Source organism: Nanorana parkeri, unplaced genomic scaffold (genome assembly GCF_000935625.1).
Source record: "Nanorana parkeri isolate BGI_ZX_2015 unplaced genomic scaffold, ASM93562v1 scaffold549, whole genome shotgun sequence".
NCBI lineage: Eukaryota > Metazoa > Chordata > Amphibia > Anura > Dicroglossidae > Nanorana > Nanorana parkeri.
In genome coordinates, this window is record NW_017306817.1 from 229,189 (window position 1) to 249,069 (window position 19,881).

The window sequence follows — 19,881 nt, forward strand, 5'->3', positions numbered from 1 at the left end:
GTTACATATCGCCGCGAACGTCGCAGTGAGAGCAATCATTTTAGGGCCATCAATCACTGATAACACTAAACTGATGAGCGGTAACAGCTTTTAAAGCGTCGCCTAGGGCCAATTTTGGGTATTATCGTTTTTTGAGGTTTCGCGCGCGCACGCAATTTTAAGGCTTGACATGTTTAGTGTCTTTTTACCCGACGTGACCCCATCTTTTATATTTTACCAAAAAATTGGGTAATAATAAATGTTTTATCATTTAATATAGGGGAAACTGTTTTTTTTTAAAAAATTTCGGTAATTTTTCCTTAATATAGTAAAAAAATAAAACCCCCAGTGGTGAATAAATACCACCAAAAGAAAGCTCTATCTGTCCCCAAAAAAGGGTATAAAATTAATTTCAGTACAGCGCTGCATGACGGAATAAATGTCAGTTAAAGTACCGCAGCGCTGAATACTGAAAAATGGCCTGGATGGGAAGGGGGTTTAACACCACGGATGTCAACTGGTTAATACAAATTCATTACAATGCTAAATGGAACAACCTTTGAAAAGCTATACAGCATTGAGCAAAGAGACCTAGCCTACCAGTAATCATTCCATGCAGGAATCAATGGACCCTCATCCTCATCAATATCTGCATGGATGTCATATGGATGAGGGGGCAGATCTACTAAATTTGTGTATTCAGTTATTTTACAGTACTTTCAACTATCTCATCTGCAGTCTGGATGTTCAAGACAATGTCGTACAGTTTTAGTCAAAAGAAGTAAAAGAAACAGGTCACCAGCACTCGTTTAGAATAAATATGTCCTTTTTTAATGGACAATTGTGTCACTACAATCAACAGAGCCGACGTTTCGGGGCCGCACAGGGTCCCTTCTTCAAGGCAGTAAAATTGTATGGTCAATCTTTCTGAAGGAAGCAGTGGCTGAGAGGTAGACTTTCACAGCCTGAACCACATCCAGACAATGGGGGGAATTTTCTTTCTGGTGAACTGGAGCCAGACAGAGGGAAGGAAGAATGATATCCTGGTAGAAGTGAAGGACAGAAACTACCTTAGGTAAGACAAAAGTACTGGGCCCCAACACCACCCTGTCCCTTCGCAAAACCAAAAAAGGTTCCTTGCAGGATAAGGCCGCCAGTTTAGGCACTTGTCTCACAGAGGAGATGGATACCAACAGCAGAGAAGGAATACCACCCTGAGGGGGAGAGTATAGAGAGGAATGGGCTGTTTCTGTTTCATAACCCACGGAGTCACAGGGAGAACTATATGGGAGTCTTCCTGTACAAAGGTCTTAAATCAAGAAGTAAGAGGCCTATGGTCTCTAAAACAAGATAGCAAAGTGCAGAAACTGGACCTTGCTCCGAGCCAAATGCTGATCCAGACCCAGCTGTAGAAAGGAGAGGATTCTTCCCCCAGAGAAACTCCTAAGCTAAAAGAGACTCACACCAAGTGAAGTATGCCTTACAGGTCCAAAGATAAACCTCCAGATAGGCGCAGCAAGATGTTGATCGGGAGAGGAGACTACTCAGACAACCAAATACCCTACACCAAGAGGTTGCCCAGGACTCTTACCCAGCCCAACAGGCTGACATCCATTGTGAGAACCTGCTCAAACACAGGAAAGAAGGACTTCCTCAATTCCACAGCCAGATTCCTGAGTCACCAAACCAGAGACAACCTGCTGAAGGAATTGGTCTGTCTAAGGACTAGGCTGTCTTGTCTCATGAAAAACACAATGTAGTTGCTGTGTTGGTAGTGTACGGGACCCAGTGCAAAGAATAGCAATCGCAAATACGCTGGAAAGATAGGGACATGCAGGTACGTGTCCTATATGTCTGCAGGAGGTAGGAAGGCTCGCTTGTGAAGGAAGGCCATGACAGACCAGGTAGATTCCTTGCAGAGTTATTGAGCGTGAAGGAAGACATTCAGTGCTTTTAGATTCAAGATGGGTCAGATGCCCACTTTAAGTTTGGGAACTGTGGAAAGGTTGGAGTAAAACCCATAAAAACAGTCTGCTACAAAAACTAGGGCAATGGCATCTTGATCTAGAAAACCCGATAAAGCTCAATGGAGATGTGGAGAGTCTAAAGGACCCAAGACTGGGAATACCACTGGTAGAAGACTTATCCTCTAGTTTGAGGATAGTGTGCACCATATCAATAACAGCTGAAACAGCCTCTTTTAATTTGGAGGTAATGGCAGAAGACTGACTCCTCAGAGGGAAGCTTGAATGATAAGGAATTCATTTAATCAGTCAGTCCCAGCAAATAATGGTTTAGAGACCACCAAGGCCGTTGGGCAAGTCATATATAATCTGCAGAAGGCATGGTACCCATACATTGTATTGCAGAAAAGACTCAACCCGAGCATGTTACATCAGTGCTTGGTCTCACAGTGTTAACCGCTTTGGTGGTGGAAACTGGTGGGAAAATAGGATTTTTGTACTCACCGTAAAATCATTTTCTCTCCGTTCATTGAAGGACACAGGCAACAGATCGTAGATCCTGAATGGTAGGGTAATATCGCCACCTGCAGGAGAAGGACGCTAGGCACAAAACTAAAGACCAATTACAGCCTAGGGGCGGCCCCTGCCGGTGGCCAAACCCCCCACCTGCTGACAAGTCTCCAGTTTAGTAACAAATACGCCCCTTAACGGCTTACGCCTGAGTCACAACAGTACGTATCCACCAAGAGATGGTAGCCGCCGACGCGGCCCGACCCTTACGAGGACCCTCCGTGAGCACGAACAGGGAGTCGGTCCCGCGGAAAGAAGCCGTAGCTTCCAAATAAACACAAAGAGTGTGAACCACATCCAAACAGTGGAGCGCACGCTCCTTCCTATGAACCGGCTTTGGACACAGGGAAGGTAAGACAATGTCCTCATTCAGATGTAATGCCGACACAACCTTCGGCAGGAACGCCGGCCGAGGACGGAGAACCGCCTCGTCCTGATGCAAAACCAGCATTGGGGACTTGCAGGACAAGGCAGCCAACTCCGACACCCGCCGAACGGAAGTGATGGCCACCAAAAAGGCCACTTTCTGTGACAAAGATATAAGCGGAATCTCCCGAAGAGGCTCAAACGGGGATTCCTGCAACACCGAAAGCACGAGATTCAAATCCCACGGAACCAAAGGCGCGCGGACAGGGGGAGCAATGCGTGTCACCCCCTAAACAAAGGTGCGAACCAAAGCATTAGACTCCAAAGGCCGCTGGAAAAGCACCGCCAAGGCCTAGATTCGGCCCTTCACAGTACTCAAGGCCAGACCCTGAGCCACCCCGCGCTGCAGGAACGCAAGGATTCCGCTGATGGAGAAGAGCCTCACACCAGGGCGCGCTCTGAGCATAGTGGATATGACCGCATCGGACAACCCCCGGTCCTTCAGGACCTGGCTCTCAATAGCCACGCCGTCAAAGCCAGCGACTGTAAATCAAAACGAAGATATCCTCACACGTCCACCCAAACAAAACACCCTGATGTAACATTCTAGCCCACTCCGAGTCTGAGAGACCAAGGCCGAAGCCAAGACCGGACGCATGAGAGCGCCCGAGAGAGTACAGGGACCGCAAAAATTTAAAGGCAACCTAATAACTTGAGGTAGCTCCTGATGCCCAAAATGCTAAGCCCACAAACTAACAGGGTTATTCACAAAAGGGTGAAGAGTTTGGAGATGGCAGGAGAAGTGAACAATCTAGGACAACATAGCTGAACTGGAAAGTGAGCTGAATTGGAGAATTTTTCCAAATCAGCTTTTTTGGCCTAAATTGTTCACTTCTTCTGCCTTCTCCAAACTCTTCACCCTGTAAGTCTTTAGAGACAGGGCAAGCATGAGGCATTGCTAGTGTCTCTCCACCCGAAAAGTGCTCCGTGGCTAGATTTTTACCAGAACAGTCTTGAAAGCGCCCTACATGGAACCCAGTGCCTGAAGGCCACTTCCAGGCTAGCCCCAGGAATGTCCAGTGCAGCAAGGTCTGCATGCGGCACTCCCAAAACCCAGACTGTGGACAGCAATGCCAGATTGCTGCATTGGAGAGACCGGCCCCAGCAGCGGTGTAGAGAAGAGCCTTAATTAAAGAAAAAATGTTCAAGAAATAATGGTGCTAAAATAGTTTAGCCTTTTACACAGCAGAGCTGAAGAAAAGACATGCATCCTCCTAAGACACTAACAAAAACTGAGACATGCTGGTAGTAGGAGGGGTATCCTGGGCTGGCCTAAGGTTTTTTTGTTTGCAAATGTCCATCCTCCTGTAGGTGGCTGTATAACCTGAAGGTGAATGACTTCCTGTGCCCCTCAATGGACAAGAAAGAGATCACAATTATCTATTTAAGTTCATACATAAAAGTGAAAAAAAGAAAGCCATGTTTAGTCTGTCCTACTTCTTTTGTTATATCGTGAGACTATTTGAAATTAGAGTCTAAATCCAGAAGCAGCAGAGAATTCCAAACACTGAATGAAATTGCTTGTTAAATATGTCTTTCGCAGCACAGGCTGGCAAGGTTCTATAATCAAAATAAAGAGAAATGCTTTTTCTTCCTAAGCGCTACTTCAAAAGAACATTCTTGACACTTTAATAAATAGGTTTCTCGGACTCCTGCTCTGATGCATTTTTTACAGAAAAAAACAGAATCTCTGGTCTGAAATATAGAGAAAAAAACAGTGCAGTACAGGATGCCCCATATTCCCAGTACCTGCTACATGGCCCTCATCTATGGCCTTGTGGCTGCTAGGAGCCTGGGAAAGGGTTTATGATTGCTTATCCCTCCTTTAGGCTCCGTTCACACCTAGGCAACAACATTTTTGCTTGTTTCTACGTGCGTTTTCCCGGCATGTTTTTGTGCAGTTAGGGGGAGGGAAGGGTGCTCCGCTGTCCTCTGTGCAGGCCCGGGACCTCAGCAATTCCACCAGCTGACCTCCCCTCTGATCACCAAATTCAGACGTGATCAATTCCGCTTTCAGACTGTCATTTCTCTGGCTTCTTTGGGGTCTCTAGGTGACATTAGGGGGGATTAGACCCCTGATGCCTCCATTAAGAGGACCTGTCACTGTGTCTGTGCCATCACCTAGGGGGCTTATTAGTCCTCTTTGTGATAGCAATAAAGTGTAAGAAAAAAAAGCAAGTTTAAAAATTAAAGGTACACATAAAAAAAATTAAAAGAAACACCCAAAAATCTCCCCGCTCCCACGTAAGGCACGTACAAACTCAAACATGTGTCAGGTGCGCCTATGTGTGAAAACAACAATCACACCACACGTTACATATCACCGTGAACGTTGGAGTGCAAATAATAATTCTAGGGCCACCAATCACTGTTGAGACTAAATTGATGAGTGGTAAATGCTTTTAAAGTATCACCTATGGCCAATTTTGGGTATGGTAGTTTTTTTGTCAATTTTGGAGGGGGAACGCAGTTTTAAGGCTTGACATGTTTAAAGTCTATTTACCCAATGTGACCCTGTCTTTTATGTTTTATCAAATAATGGAGTAATATTAAATGTTTCATAACATAGGGAAAACATGTTTGCTTTTTCTACATTTTTGGTACTTCTTTCTTTATAAAAAAAAAAAAACCCCAGTGGTGATTAAATATCATCAAACAAAAGCTCTATCTGTCCCAAAAAAAGATATCAAATCATTTCAGTACATCACCTTTGTTGGCATTTTTTTCTCACTTTGGCAAAACGGCATTTCAGTACAGCGTTGTATGACTGAATAAATGTCAAAGTACCTCAGCGCTGAATACTGAAAAATGGCCTGGACAGGAAGGGGGTCTAACACCCTTGTCTTCAAGTGGTTGAAATGTCTTTATTAGGGGGGCTTCTGATAAACTTAGCATATCTGCAGTCCTGCAAAGATCACATTGTATCCTGGTTTCCGAGAAATTGACGCCTAAGTTGCAAGACACTATGGCCAAATTCCGCAAGGCTTGGGATCCGTGGGTCTCCAATTTTCTACCACCCAATTTTGATAGAAAATTACTGGAACTCTAACCCCTATGGATTCCCATTCGCTAAACTCTCTGGGATAGTGGGGGCCCCCATGGCCATTCTCGCTCCTACTTCTTTTCTTTTTACATTTAATTTATTTCCCCATTTCCATTTCTCCTGCTGTCGGCTTTTCTTTCATTAATTGTTATCTCTTTGATATCAAAGTTGGTCAACCTGCCTTCTGACTTTGAATCGGGGCTGGACTTCAGTAGTCTACACACCATGTGTTGATATTGCACCTTGATGACCATATCTTGTAATATTGTATATTTTCTTTTGTTAAACTTACCCTGTAACGTGTAAATAAAAATTATTGAATAAAAAAAAAATCTTTATTGGGGTATGGTCCTTCAATTATCAGCAGTGGAATAGGACATCTCCGTACAGCCTGGTCACAGAAAAGCTTTTTCTTTATGCCTTACTAGCTGCATATGCTAAGCAGCCGGTATGTTTGCCTCTGGGAATGTTTTGTCATGCATAACTAAAACCAGTGTGACTATAATAGTAACAGAATAGACCGCTGCTCAGTATGAAAAATCATTCAACAAAACCTCCATATACTATATGCAAAAGAACTGGATAGGAAACTGGCACAGAGATCCAGTGGGTTGCAACATTTTTACCCAACACTATATTGTAACTGAGTGTACGTTAATATGGACCATACTGTGCCTGGTAAGAGCTAGACATAGTGAAGAGACTATGGCATAATGTCTATAGTAACAGCATAGAGTGATAAGGCTTTATAACACATTGGCATAGTCCCCATGCTGACTCATGTTTTTTACATTCACTGCTGCCATTTATATGACCGTAATCATTTTCCATCAGGATGTTAACTTGCCTCATTAGAATAGTTTATGGCCCATCTTTTTTATTTGGTTTTCATTTGTGATTGGGGCAGAAATAACCACTGGCTATGGAAGACATGCCTTTGTACACATGATTTCAGGGTAGTGCCAAGCTTTTACAACAGGCTTTGGCAGAAGTGCAGGATTATAAGTTAATGCAACACTAGTAACCTGCCAGGAATTGTCCAGGCTTTCTTTGCTGACTAATTCAGTTCCTGAAAATAAGGATCTCATTGAGCTCTTAGGGCAGTGGTTCTCCACCTTTCTAGGGCCGGGACCCCTTGGTAACATTTGCCAAGTTGTGGTGACCCCCAACGGTAAAATTTAGGGATGACGCGGCTGCTGCTGCGACATCTGACGGCGTGGCGGGAGAACTGACACTGCTGCGCTAGGAGAGGGCTGAGGAGGACTCTCACCTTATTATTGTTTATTTTTTAATAATTTGTTTCTTATTTCTTTTTAATCGCTTTTTTATTTTTTACATTTCTTTAATAATTTTTTAATCTATTGTTTTCCCACTTAACTTCATTGCTGTCACACAGAGGTAACAAGCCACTCTGTAATAGCAATTGGAGGTGACAGGTTCTCTTTATTGACCCAGTCACCTCCAATACAGGAGTCCTAGCACAGCACTCTGCTGGAACTTCTGTGACAGGTGAGAGGGGAAGACTGCTATCCCCTCTCACTGTGCACACGGAGCGGCAGGTTTACTTTTAACCCTGTCGGGAAAAAAACAAAAAACTTTCTCCTGGAAAGGTTTAGTCAGCTCGATGAGATTTTTTTTTTCTTTTCTGACTGGAAAAAAAAGAGCAGAGAAAGCGCTTCTCTCCTGGGAAGCCGGCTCCATGCTCTCTCGTCACCAGTGATGAGGGAGCATGGAGCCAGCTTCCTGATACAGGAAGTATCGGGCTAGGCATCGGAGCATTTGGGCTAGTACGAGTACTCGCCCAAATACTCGGTATCGGCACCGATACCAGTATCGGTGCATCACTAATAAATACTTTAAAATTCTTAACCCTTGCAGTGGGGCTACCCCTGCACTGCAAGGGGTAAGTGCTGGTTGGTGTCTAGGTTCAAAAAAAAGTTATGAGTTTTTTTTAACCTAGACACAAATGAGCACTTAACCCTTGCAGTGCAGGGGTAGCCCCACTGCAAACAATAAGATCCCCCCCCAGAGTTCTACTTTAAAGCAGCGGGTAAACAACTCTTGCCATAATGTGCACCTCTGTTGCTGCCATCTTCTCTACTTCTTTGGGGTCTGGCATCTTCCTTCTTTGATCTGTAGTTACATTGTGCAAACTAGGTAGGTTTTGTTTGGGCTAATAGGCTTTTATTGTAGAAGAGACTCTGTATGGCCTGCTGTTATAAAAACTTATTTCTGCCAGCAATGTTTTCTTCTTAATGTATGTTTTCTTTTGCATGTTTAGCTCAATGTAAATTGTCAGTGAGCCTTGGGGCCACACTAAATGAACTCTTTTGCACATGCGCAGGGGTTATGTCATCCCAGGCCAGCCAATCACGACGGCTAAATATACCATACCCAGAGCAAGACTGCATATGTGACGGAGCGACAATACTTTGTTACAATTTCTTTTGCTCATTTCTAAACTTTGTACAGATCTACACCGCTGCCCTGAGCCGACTAGGTCAAGAAGCAGTTCTGCAGAAAATGGTCTGAAATCAACCACAAGCTGAGCTGTTCCTACCTGGTATCACTTGTTTCTTTCCAAGTACCACTACAAGTGGATCTCGGGATAAAGAGCTGTCAATTACGCGCCCGTCCTCCAGCCTTCCCTAGAGACAAAAAGAGTCAGACAAATTATATGCACAATCTTTCATCCGCAATGCTGCAAAAATATATATGGGTAAGCATACAGTCACACAATTGGGACTATTCAATAAGGCAATGCAAATGCAAGTTTAACATGCAAAGTGCATTAACCTGCTAGTGCAGACGGTATTAAAAATAGTCAGCATTTGCAGTATTCCTCAACAGGATTGCTGGACAGGAAGTCAGCTATGCCTTTGGAATTTGATATTCTGGTGAGCTTCTGAAAATAATAGAATCCTAGATAAAAACTCTACATGTTGGAAAACAAATACAAATTCGAGTGACATCATTTTTTCCCCAATCATTTACAGTGTATATCTGCACAATGTATAGTAATTAGTAAACATTTATGGAAGAAATACATCCGCTTCACACATTGGAGAGAGCGTTGGTCCTCGTCTCTAGTAATGATATTATTTACGATGTGCTATAAGAGATGGAGAAAAAAACTGCTATTGCATTCTGTAAAAATACATTTAATTGCTATGATATGCTTATCAGAACGCAGGTTGTTGCAATTAACGGCCTTTTTATTGTCGGCAAGATGCCGTGCTTATGAAAATGGCTTGTCTGTAATGTAGATTAATAGGCGCTTCTTCTTTCACAAGAGATAAAAGGCTGATCCTGCAGATTTCGCTTTTTAACTGCTATTATTAACATTAATGTCTTTTTCAAAAGACCCGTTCTGCACTTCACAGCAAACACTATGAGAAAAGAAAAGGAATATTCCAAATCTTTCCCTGACAACAATGTTCAACAATCTTGGAGTGTTTTTAAATAAGAGCAATGCATATTTTCTCTTTTAATATTTATGATTCCCTGAACAACATGACGGTCCAGTAAGATGCAGAAATAAAGTGATCTGGTCACAATTGGAGGATTTTAGTAACAATCTTAAAATCAGCCTCGTCAGTAGGTGGGAAATTTTTCAGCTATTTTGTTTATATCTGTGTTTATACTACAGATTTAAGACTGGGTTGTGTGGGAGATCACAAACCCTTTAACCAGGATCTACTGCCTGTATCACAGCAGCCACTTCACTCTCTGGCACAGTTAGGCCCGGTTCACACCTGGGCGTTTTGTAGCACGTTCGAACGCTCTACAAAACGCTCAAACATTGAAATCCCATTATTTCCTATGGGTATGGTTCACACCTGGGTGTATTACAGGCCATATGAATGTGCTACAAAACGCCCTATGCCCAAAGAAGTACAGGAGCTTCTTTGGGGCGTTTTTGTCACGCGTTTCCATTGGGATATAGCCAAGTAGCCCTTCGTAAACTAAACATGAGAATGTAGACCATCCTAGGAGCAAGCAGCAGAGGCGGAGGGGGGCGCACATTTCCCCAGCACCATACAAGCAATCAGGCAAATGCTTGTATGTAACAGCTTTAAAAAATGTTCATAGTTTCCTGCTGAAAAATGTCCACCCACCCTCAAGTGCTAGCTGGCCAGCCGTTTAAATTACAATGGGCAGACAGCAAGCAGTTGAAAGACCTCCAAACTACAGAACATTCTAGAAGTGCTCCTGAGCACATTTTTAAAGTGCAAAGATTATTCAGCTTCATATACTCAAGTCAGTTCATGGCTATTCAGCATGCAGCAGGTTCGCCGCAAGCTTGCATCAATTTAGAGACAGTTTTAAGACAACATAAACTAGGATAATAAATCTGTTACTCTATGCATTAGAAATCAGGGATGCAACAGTTTAGAAGATGCTGGTGATGCAACCATTTAGTAAATGACTCTTTAAAATCCAGTATAAAATTATTACACTTGGAATGCTGACCTTAGTGGAAGACAGTAGTTACAAAGTTCCTTTAGATCAAGAGTGGAAAAAGACAGGATACATGTCTGTAATGTATTAGCATGTACGTTAAAACTGTGTGCATTTCTCAGTCATGTATAATATATACAAACATATATGACATCGGCACGCACAGCTGCTGGATATAGTCCTCGTACTATTTCAGCTCGAGTCTTGGGTAGTAATCCCTTCTGCAGGCTGCCACAGCCATGAATTAATGTACAGCAGAGATGTAGCAATGCAGCAACCAAACAAGACTGAGGGAACTGCACAACTTTCTAACATTTCCCTTGTGTTCACTCTGTCCCTGCACTGTCACAGCACAAGAGGAGGCTACTACCAAATCATAGATTGCTTGATGGCAATTTGTGGTGTGTCAATATTAGGTTTTATGGTGTGGTGACTAGACACATAGATTTAAAACAAACAGTATGACAGCAGATAAAAGCAGCAGGCTCCCTCTGATTTATCACCTGCCTAGAAACATCAAACCTCGTCTTATTCGTTTTATGCTCTGAAATATTTTATATTGGTGGATCAAGGAACAGAAATTAACATTAGCCGGGTGATTAATAGTACCCCTGGTGGAGCTAGCTGTCACTATGATCCATTTAATCCTTCTCATTATAATCACATTAAAAATCAAATAACGTCCACATTAGGTGCTGTTCACTACTTTAATTTTCCCTTCAAAAAACTGAGGGCTTGCAGGGGTGGGAAAACTCCAGTCCTCCAGCTGTGGTGACTACAAATCCCATGATGCATCTGTCTCTGGGAGTCTGTGGCTCCTGAGGCTCATTGAATGCCTCATGGGATTTGTAATTCCACAACAGCTGGAGGGCCAGAGTTTGCCCACCCGTGCAATACAGGGACCAGGTATAAAAAACGACGGGAAAGGACAGGACGTGAGGGGAGGCAGATAGTGAGATAGTGGAAGGTGAGATAAAAGGCACCTCAAGTATCAGAGGGGAATCTGGAAAAATAGAGCTCTATCTTCATGCATTTCACACATTATCTGCGTCGGTGCGCTGGATGCTATTCATCTTTCCTAGTGCACCTGCGTTGCAGCAAGCCACAAGGCACAGTAATGCATTACCATGCCTTGTGGTGCTCAGAGTTGCTAAAAATAGCCCATGCACGTTCTATTGGTTCTATTCAGTGCGACAAGAAGCCCATTCAAATGAATGGCCTGCCTTAATGCAACACAAAAATGTAAATGAGCCCTCAAAGTTTAAACAGGTGAACTACACCTTACTTTACACTATAATAAATCCAGTCCAGGGCCACTTAGAATTTTACTACATCAGGCCATACAAATGCTTTCTTTGCTGCAGACATAATCCAGCTACCTCTCAAAATCCATTCTTACACATGGGTCTTTCAAATACCAAAATGTTGCCCAAAGGTACATTGGGGGAAAAACACCTGCTGCATTTTGGTGCAAAGACTTGTATTATCCTTTTCAGATCACCAAAATCGGCTCTCTCTCAACACTAATAAAGATACAGTATGTCCAAAATGTATTGACATGACTGGCGAAAGAAAAGCACAAGGCTTGAGCCATATGTTACATTTGATGTATCTCCTTATTTACAACTCATTTTAATACTTTGATTTCAACTCAGGCAGTTGTCAATAAAGGGTTACAGGGTTGCTGTAATTGTTTCAATTCTCATTTGGAGTCCCACAAGTCACACTGCCAACTGCGATAAGATGCATATGCTCATAAGCAGGAACTTGATTATGCAGGTTTGCATGTAGTAGATTAATCACAGCCAATCACAATACGAGCGAATTAGGAGGACGTTTATACAGCTGATCACCGCCGTTAGGGTACAGGTACCAATTATGGATGTGCTAAAGCTGTCCATGTAGCGTACCTAAAGAGATTGTCATGTGTGGGTCAATCTGCATAAAAGGCTGCTTTAGAGCCCTATCACACTTGTGCATTGTAGTAAATTGGTAAAGGACACACTTTACACATTTACAGTGCCATTTATTCTGAATGGCACCCAAATGCATCTGTACAATAAAAATGCATCTGCAGATGTGAATACTCCGCATTGTGGTGTTGAAAATAATGCAGGTGTGTTTTTTCATGTGGTGAGGTGCATTTATAGTCCATTCTAAATTAATGACTGTCTAAATGCAACATGCATGTGTGCATGAACAAAGTTACTGTCACACTACAATAGTATAAATGGGCCACTAGACCTAATTCTGTAATGTTTATTATCACAGGTATTTATATAGCACCAACAATTTACGCAGCGCTTTGCATAGTGCACATTCACATGAGTCTCTGCCCTCAAGGAGCTTACAATCTAATCTCACATACATACGTACGAGGGCCAATTTAGACAGGAACCAATTAACCTACCAACATGTCTTTGGAGTGTGGGAGAAAACCGGAGTAACCGGAGGTAACCCAAGCAAGCACAGGGAGAACATGCAAACTCCTTGCAGGCAATGTCCTGACCACGATTTGAACAGGGGACCCCTAGTGCCACAAGGCTGAAGTGCTAACCACTACACCACTGTTTGACTGGCAGATCTTTTTTCAACCACTTGACTGTTGTGTGCTCTTGCAGTGCAGCTCTAATCCCCAGATGTTATGTGACCATTTTTTATCTGTGCTCTTTTTCCAATGCATACTACACTGACATGCTGTAGCTACAGACATGAACAAATCCCCATCTGACCCCCAAATACCACTATATTAGTGTGCACTAAACAAACTCTTTCCAAAATGAAATAGCGTTGTGATATTTGGCTATCTGGATACACACGTGGCTTATAGGAGTTCCTAACAGCCTTTTTAAGGTAACATGTCTTGAAAACTGTAAGCAACATGACTAGAATATCAATTACTTGTTAAGAGCAGAGCCATACATAGTGCTTCTGAGCAATGGAAATGCTCTTATTATACAAAGAGATTTTCCATTATGTTGGGAAATCACTGTGTGATCAGCCAACAATTATTCCTCATAGAAGGAGAAAATCTGGCACCAAGATTCCAGCAAAGATCTTTCACCAGCAGGGGGGATAGCTGTGTATGCCCCTTCATTAGAATTTTACAGCTACCTAAATTTGGCCATACAAGGGCCAATGTCTGCCACTGGTGCAACTTATTTCAGTGCTCCTGTCAAGTGTGAACAATATATTGTTTGGGATTATAACCTTTAATAATAATCTTTTTAAAAACCCAACCTTTTACTACACAGACACTTTAAAGTAGAGGTGCACCAAAATAGAAATTTTAAAACCGAAACCGAAATAAAAAAATTGTCAGACCGAAAACAAAAATGTTTTTTATTTAAATTTTTTTCAAATATTTTATTTTTATTTATTTTTTATAAACTTTTTCATTTTCTATATTTATTTATATTTATTAATTCATTTTTTATTAAATAATGTTATTTTTTACTTTACTTTTAGGGGCTTCTGGGAAATATTAGGGGTCTAAACAGACCCCTACTTCCCTTTTAAAATAGAAAAAGAGATTGAGGACACAAAGTGCTCAACCTCTTTTTCTGTGTCCCCTGTTATCAATGAACAGGAATCCTCTATGAGTGGTCCTGTTCATTGATAACATGAGGACATGGTATGTTTACTATAAACTACAACTATGAATGAACAGGAGGAGATGTAGATCACTCCCATTCATTCATAATTGAGGATATAGTAAACATACCATGTCCTCAATTATCTACAAACACTCAGCGATCACTGATCACTGAGTGTTTGTACCTTGCTCTTTTCTCTGACACACTGTCACAGGAGGCTGAGTGAGCGGTGCAGGGAGGAGAGCTCAGCCTCCTGTGACAGCGCTGGCTGCCTCCGCCCACACCGCTCTGCCGGCCTGTGATAGGTGGCTGAGCGGTGTGGAGGAGAGACGCTGGCCGCTCACGGCGCTCTCCTCCCGCAGCGCTCGGCAGCTTTTCACACTTTCTCTCCTCCCCGCTGGGACACAGAGCAGTGCCCAGCGGGGAGAAAAGAAAGTAGGGATGCGCCGATGTATCGGCAGGAAAATGACACATTCGGCATTATGCCAAAAGTGTCATTTTCAGCCAAAATATTTTGGCGGACGATATATCGGTGCATCCCTACTTTAAAGTGAACCTGAACTCAAAAGTAAAATTTTGCTTTTTTACCAGTAGAACCCTGGAAATTCTACCTTTTGTCTGGCACTGTTCCTTACATTTAGCAGTCCACTTCCTGGCAGGTGAAGGTGCCTAGATACTCCTGTGCCTACAGTCTCATAGCTGTATGTGAAATCTCATGCACTGCTGCCTCTGACTGCTAATTTCACCAGTTTTGGAGTGAGATTTGGTGATATCATTGTACTTCTCCTTGCTGGCAGCTCTGACGTTAGCAAAGCCTTGCCTCTACCAAGATGGATGCAGAACAATACATGGCAAGTCAGTAATGGGGAAAAGATTAGCTGCAGGGAGATCATAGGCAATAATGGTGACAAGCGCTTTGCCATCTGCCTGGCTCTTTTTGGGTACAACTTCCAGAGTTCAGTTCCTCTGTAAGAAGACTACTCCTGAGTGTACCAGTAGAGTGTAGTCATTAAGAAGATGGGCACAGTTTGCTTTTGTCTGCAACAGAGATATTAAGACAAGAACAGCAGGCAGGTAGAGATCAGCCTATTGTCACTTGAATAATGCATTCCCCATCACACCGCATGCTTTCTCCTGCATCAGACAAAGAAAAGATATGGCACACGCACAGTTTGCTCCATTTTTATGGCAGTCCGCCATAAACTTTCCAACATGTCGAAAGATAACTGTGTAATTAAAAGCATCTCTGCTCTCACAAACACTAAGAGGTCTACTTATAAATGTTTTACACACAATTCATTTTAGCATACATAGTTACATACATACATAGCATTTACCAGGGATTAACACATTTCCTCAAATTAATCAAAATGAGTGGTAGTTGTGTGAACATTCATAAATAGATCCCTAAGTGTCACTCTTTTGTAAACCCCTTTATGGCCTGATTGTCTCCACCTTAGTAAGGTTGTGTATGGCTACCCTTAAGGTGCCATCAGAAGTCAAATGAGCATCCCCAACATCTGTTTTAGTAAGGCTGTGTATGGTTACCCTTATAGTGTCATTAAAAGAGAACTATGGGGTAAGTGTTTTTCCCCATAGTTCTCTTAAGGGTCAGGGGAGAACATATACTAACCTCCTCCCGTGACCCAAAGCTCAGTATATTGCGAGCTACAATGCTGTCGAGATCCACCCAGTTCCATGATTGACAGCTGGCTCTGCCTATATAGAGGCAAAGCCAGCTGTACCCGCCCCCTCCCCCGTCCGTTCCGCCAGTCAGCACTGGAGGATCGGAGCAGTTAGGGGGGAATCCTTGCGCGGAGCCGTGACTGACAGTCACGGCTCTCTGCAGGGAGATGATCGGAAAGTGAGCGAGCAACTGTATGTGTTCGCTCACTTCCCGATCTATTGAGCCAACCTGTGACAGTTTCATTGTCACACGTCAGCTCGAACTATGAGGATGAGTGATTTTCACTCACCTAATAGTTCTCCTTTAAATATGAGATGAGCAATCCACATGTATGTTTTAGTCAGATTGCATATGACACTTAAAAAAGAACTCCAGGCAATTGGAAAATTAACCCTTGCAGTGTTGCAGGACTGAGAATCAGGTCAGTGTATCTTCTTTATTTTAGCCCCTAAACCAAAATGGGCAGTTAACCCTTGCAGTGCAGGTGCTATCATAAATGGGAGGTGCATCCCCTACATCTGTTTCATTCAGACTGTGTATGTCTACTCCTCAGACATGAGATATGCACCCCCCACATCTGTGTTTTCTGCAGGCATCCTGGCTGACAATTCTGGGGGGATACAGATTGGAAAGGTTTGCACACAGGTTTGTTACCCCTCAAATACACCAGTACTGTCTGTCTGACAGAGCCGCTTCACAAAGCAAATTGCCTTGTCATGAATGTAGGGCTGCAACCAACCAATCAATTAATCGATAATAGTCGATTATAGGAATAGTTGTCAACTATGCCCAACATCGATTAGTTAGTTGGATCCCCTAGCTCTCTCCTCCACGCTGGGAGGAGGGCACCGCAAGCAGTGGGCGGGTGCAATAGCCAGCCTGCTATTGACAATTGAAATTGCCAATAGCAGACTGGCTATTGCACCAGACCACTACCTGTTGTATTTACATTCAGCTGCCGTCTTTGGAATCTTGCCACTGTCAGCTGTCATTCCCTGGCTGAAGCTATTCAAGCTCCATGTGCTTACAATACAATTATTGAAAAAAAAAAAATCATTTTCGGTTTTGGCCTGAAAAATTCTGCTGCGGCAGGTGCTTTGTAGTGCCATTCATTTCAATGGTACCCCAAACACGCCTCCCACCCACAGTGTGATCGCCCGCACTGGAAAGCACGGTACCGCAATGCTGTGCTTTCCAGTGCAGTGCAATTGCAAAAAAGTGTGCATGCAGTATTATTCTGAAGTAAACTTTGTTTGTAACACTCCACGTGTGTATTTTATTTTAAATTAAGGATGGTATTTGTTTAATTTTTTTTATACCTGATTAATCAAAAAAATTATCGGCCAACTAATCGATTATGCAAATAATCATGAGTTGCAGCCCTAAATGAATGGGCTTGGTTCACACCACCACGTTCCGGTGGTGCGACTTAAAAAAAGTATGTCATATAGTACCTTTTTTAAGAGCACCGCAGTGAGACCGCATTGCGGTGAGCCCATAGAGCTGAATGAAATGTCACTTGTGACATATCAATAACGTTCTACAAAAAAGAAACAGTGGGGTCTATTCACAAGACGGCCGAAGCTACGGCCAGATCCTTCGGCAGCTTTGTGAATAGACCCCAGTATGATGTGTCTCAATCGAGTGCATCAGCACTGTTCTTCATTTACACTACTAAGAGCCGGCCTGCACAGATCCGTGCGGTGTGCACGGCCGTATCGGGCCGCTCCCGGAAAGGACAGGTACTGCGTGTGATTTTACGCAGCAGCCTGTTCTTCTCTATGGGAGTACACGGCTGTACACTCACCCGAGCTGCACATCCGTGCTGGTGCGGATGTCCGTACTCGTACGCAGACAAGATGGATCCTGTCTGTGTCCAAGCACAGACATCCGCAATGGCACGGATGTGCAGTTCGGGGGAGTGTACAGCCGCGTACTTCCATAGAGAAGAACAGGCTGCTGCGTAAAATCACACGCAGTACCTGCCCTTTCGGTGCGGCCCGATACATGCATGCCGCACGGATCTGTACGGGCCAGCTCTTAGCAGTGTGAATGAAGCCAAAGTCTGACTGCGTTTTTTATTGCTTTGTTAAGTCTCAACAGTATTTTGCAAATTAATGGGATCATGTAAACGCTGCTATAAAGCAATTAGCAGGCTACACAAGAATACATGCTACAGTTCCCGAATGTGCAGGCTTCAGCGATGGGATTCCCTATAGGACAGATTGGGCAGAGCACAACAATTTTAAGGGGTCTTTTACATGCATGTCTTCTTACATGTGAAGAGGTTAGGTACATTACAGTCCAGAATCAGAAGCATCTGGAACATAGTGGCTACAATTAAATTATGAATATGCTACAGATGCTTTCCTGATTGTGTATTGCTTTCTCCCAGTATATCGAGAGCTGGCATGCTGCAGATGGGTACTTCTACAGCAGGGCTAGGCAACCTCGGCACTCCAGCTGTTGTGGAACTACAAGTCTCATGAGGCATTGCAATACACTGACAGCTACAGACATGACTCCCAGAAGCATGATGGTATTTGGAGTTTTAAAACAGCTGGAGTGCCAAGGTTGTTCTACGGTGTGACATGAATGGGATACAGAAGGCAGGAGGGGTTAAACCTGAGGCCCAGCCACATCTCCACCCCTAGCTACACCATCCCCTCCCCTCATGTGTGCAGGCCGGGCCGTAGTGCTGACGTGTTATTGTTGTCACAGATGTTCCCGGTTTTGGCCCAGATGTGGCCTGGGGGACAGGGACAAAATACTCACCGTATAGTGAAGCTGAATGGTGTCCCCCATCTCAACACTGTCCACGCATGACTCTGGCTTCTCCTATGACGAGAAGGAGACAAATGATACAGAGCAAAAGACTCAATCACACAGAGCAACAGGAGAAATGAGGGGGGAGAATGGGATATGCTACAGAATGTGGCTATTGTATGAGGGCAGAAACAGAAACAGCAAGCTGCAATCTGGGAGTTTAACAGGTAAGAGAGGAGCTGAGTAATAATCGCCCATTGAGAGACCACAATGATGACAGGAGAGGCTATTACAGCTGATAACAAGGCAGCAGAAGGAGATCAGAGGAGTAAAGCATGCAGGAAGATGTAAGCATTGTGACAGCCAGGGATAAGTAATAGGCAGTGACAGGGGAGCAGCAGGGGAGACACAGGTGGAAGACTAGAGAGATGAGCTGCACACAACCAGGTACATCACAGCACAGGGGGGCTGCAGATTAAGCCAGGGGTACCAGGCACATAATGATGACTTTATTAGATGCAGGAATAGAAAGGAGTGAGGAGAGGAAACATTCAGCAAGAAAACTTCAATCAGCACAGTGAAAGGACTGCAATGAATCGCTGAACGCCTGTGACAGGAGCACACACAGGAGTCACTAGCGAACGATAAACATGATCGGGGTGTCTGTGCTGGCATTTACATGACATCAGGAAATTGGGGATGTGTGTAGAGAAGATCCCAGATGGAAACTTTGTACAACAGTGTGACAGGAGGAGTGCAGGCAGGAGGGTGACATGCACAGTCCTCATGACACGTAGGGGTCCATGTCACCTCCACCTGTGAAAGGTCATCAACACGTGGACTTATACTGGGGGCAGCACTTACCAGAGTCTCAATGCTGAGATCCGTGACATTTTCACTCTCCTCTTCCTCGGTGTCCGCCCAGATCAGTGCAGAGGAGGAGAGCAGAAGCAGCAGAAAAAGAGCCCTGAACATGGTTTGTAGAAGAGCACAGGATGGAGGGAATGTGACAGCTGCCGGAGAGAGAGAGAGAGCCAGCTCACTAGGAGCGTGGCACAGACAGAGGAGGAGGGGGAGGAGCCAACCACAGACCCGCCTCTAGTACCTTCCTACAACCCGTCCATCACTGTGCCTCCTCCCTCATACATCGCTCTGTCCTGTGTATTACACCTATTCAATTACCTCCTCCCTCATACATCGCTCTGTCCTGTGTATTACACCTATTCCATCACCTCCTCCCTCATACATTGCTCTGTCCTGTGTATTACATCTATTCCATCACCTCCTCCCTCATACATCGCTCTGTCCTGTGTATTACACCTATTCCATTACCTCTTCCCTCATACATCGCTCTGTCCTGTGTATTACACCTATTCCATTACCTCCTCC

The 19,881-nt window shown here is 43.7% G+C and overlaps 1 protein-coding gene across 1 annotated transcript in view; it reads right to left on the reverse strand.

Moving 5' to 3' along the window:
- FKBP11 (FK506 binding protein 11) overlaps positions 1–19,569 on the reverse strand; it is a 40,806-nt gene extending 21,237 nt beyond the window's left edge. The window contains exons 1-3 of the mRNA XM_018561879.1: positions 19,357–19,569; positions 18,502–18,564; positions 8,543–8,630 (exon numbers count right to left, since the gene is read on the reverse strand). Of these exons, the coding sequence (XP_018417381.1) occupies positions 8,543–8,630; positions 18,502–18,564; positions 19,357–19,467 (262 nt within the window). The 5' untranslated portion in view covers positions 19,468–19,569. The remainder of the gene's footprint in view (positions 1–8,542; positions 8,631–18,501; positions 18,565–19,356) is intronic.
- Positions 19,570–19,881: the final 312 nt, after the last annotated feature.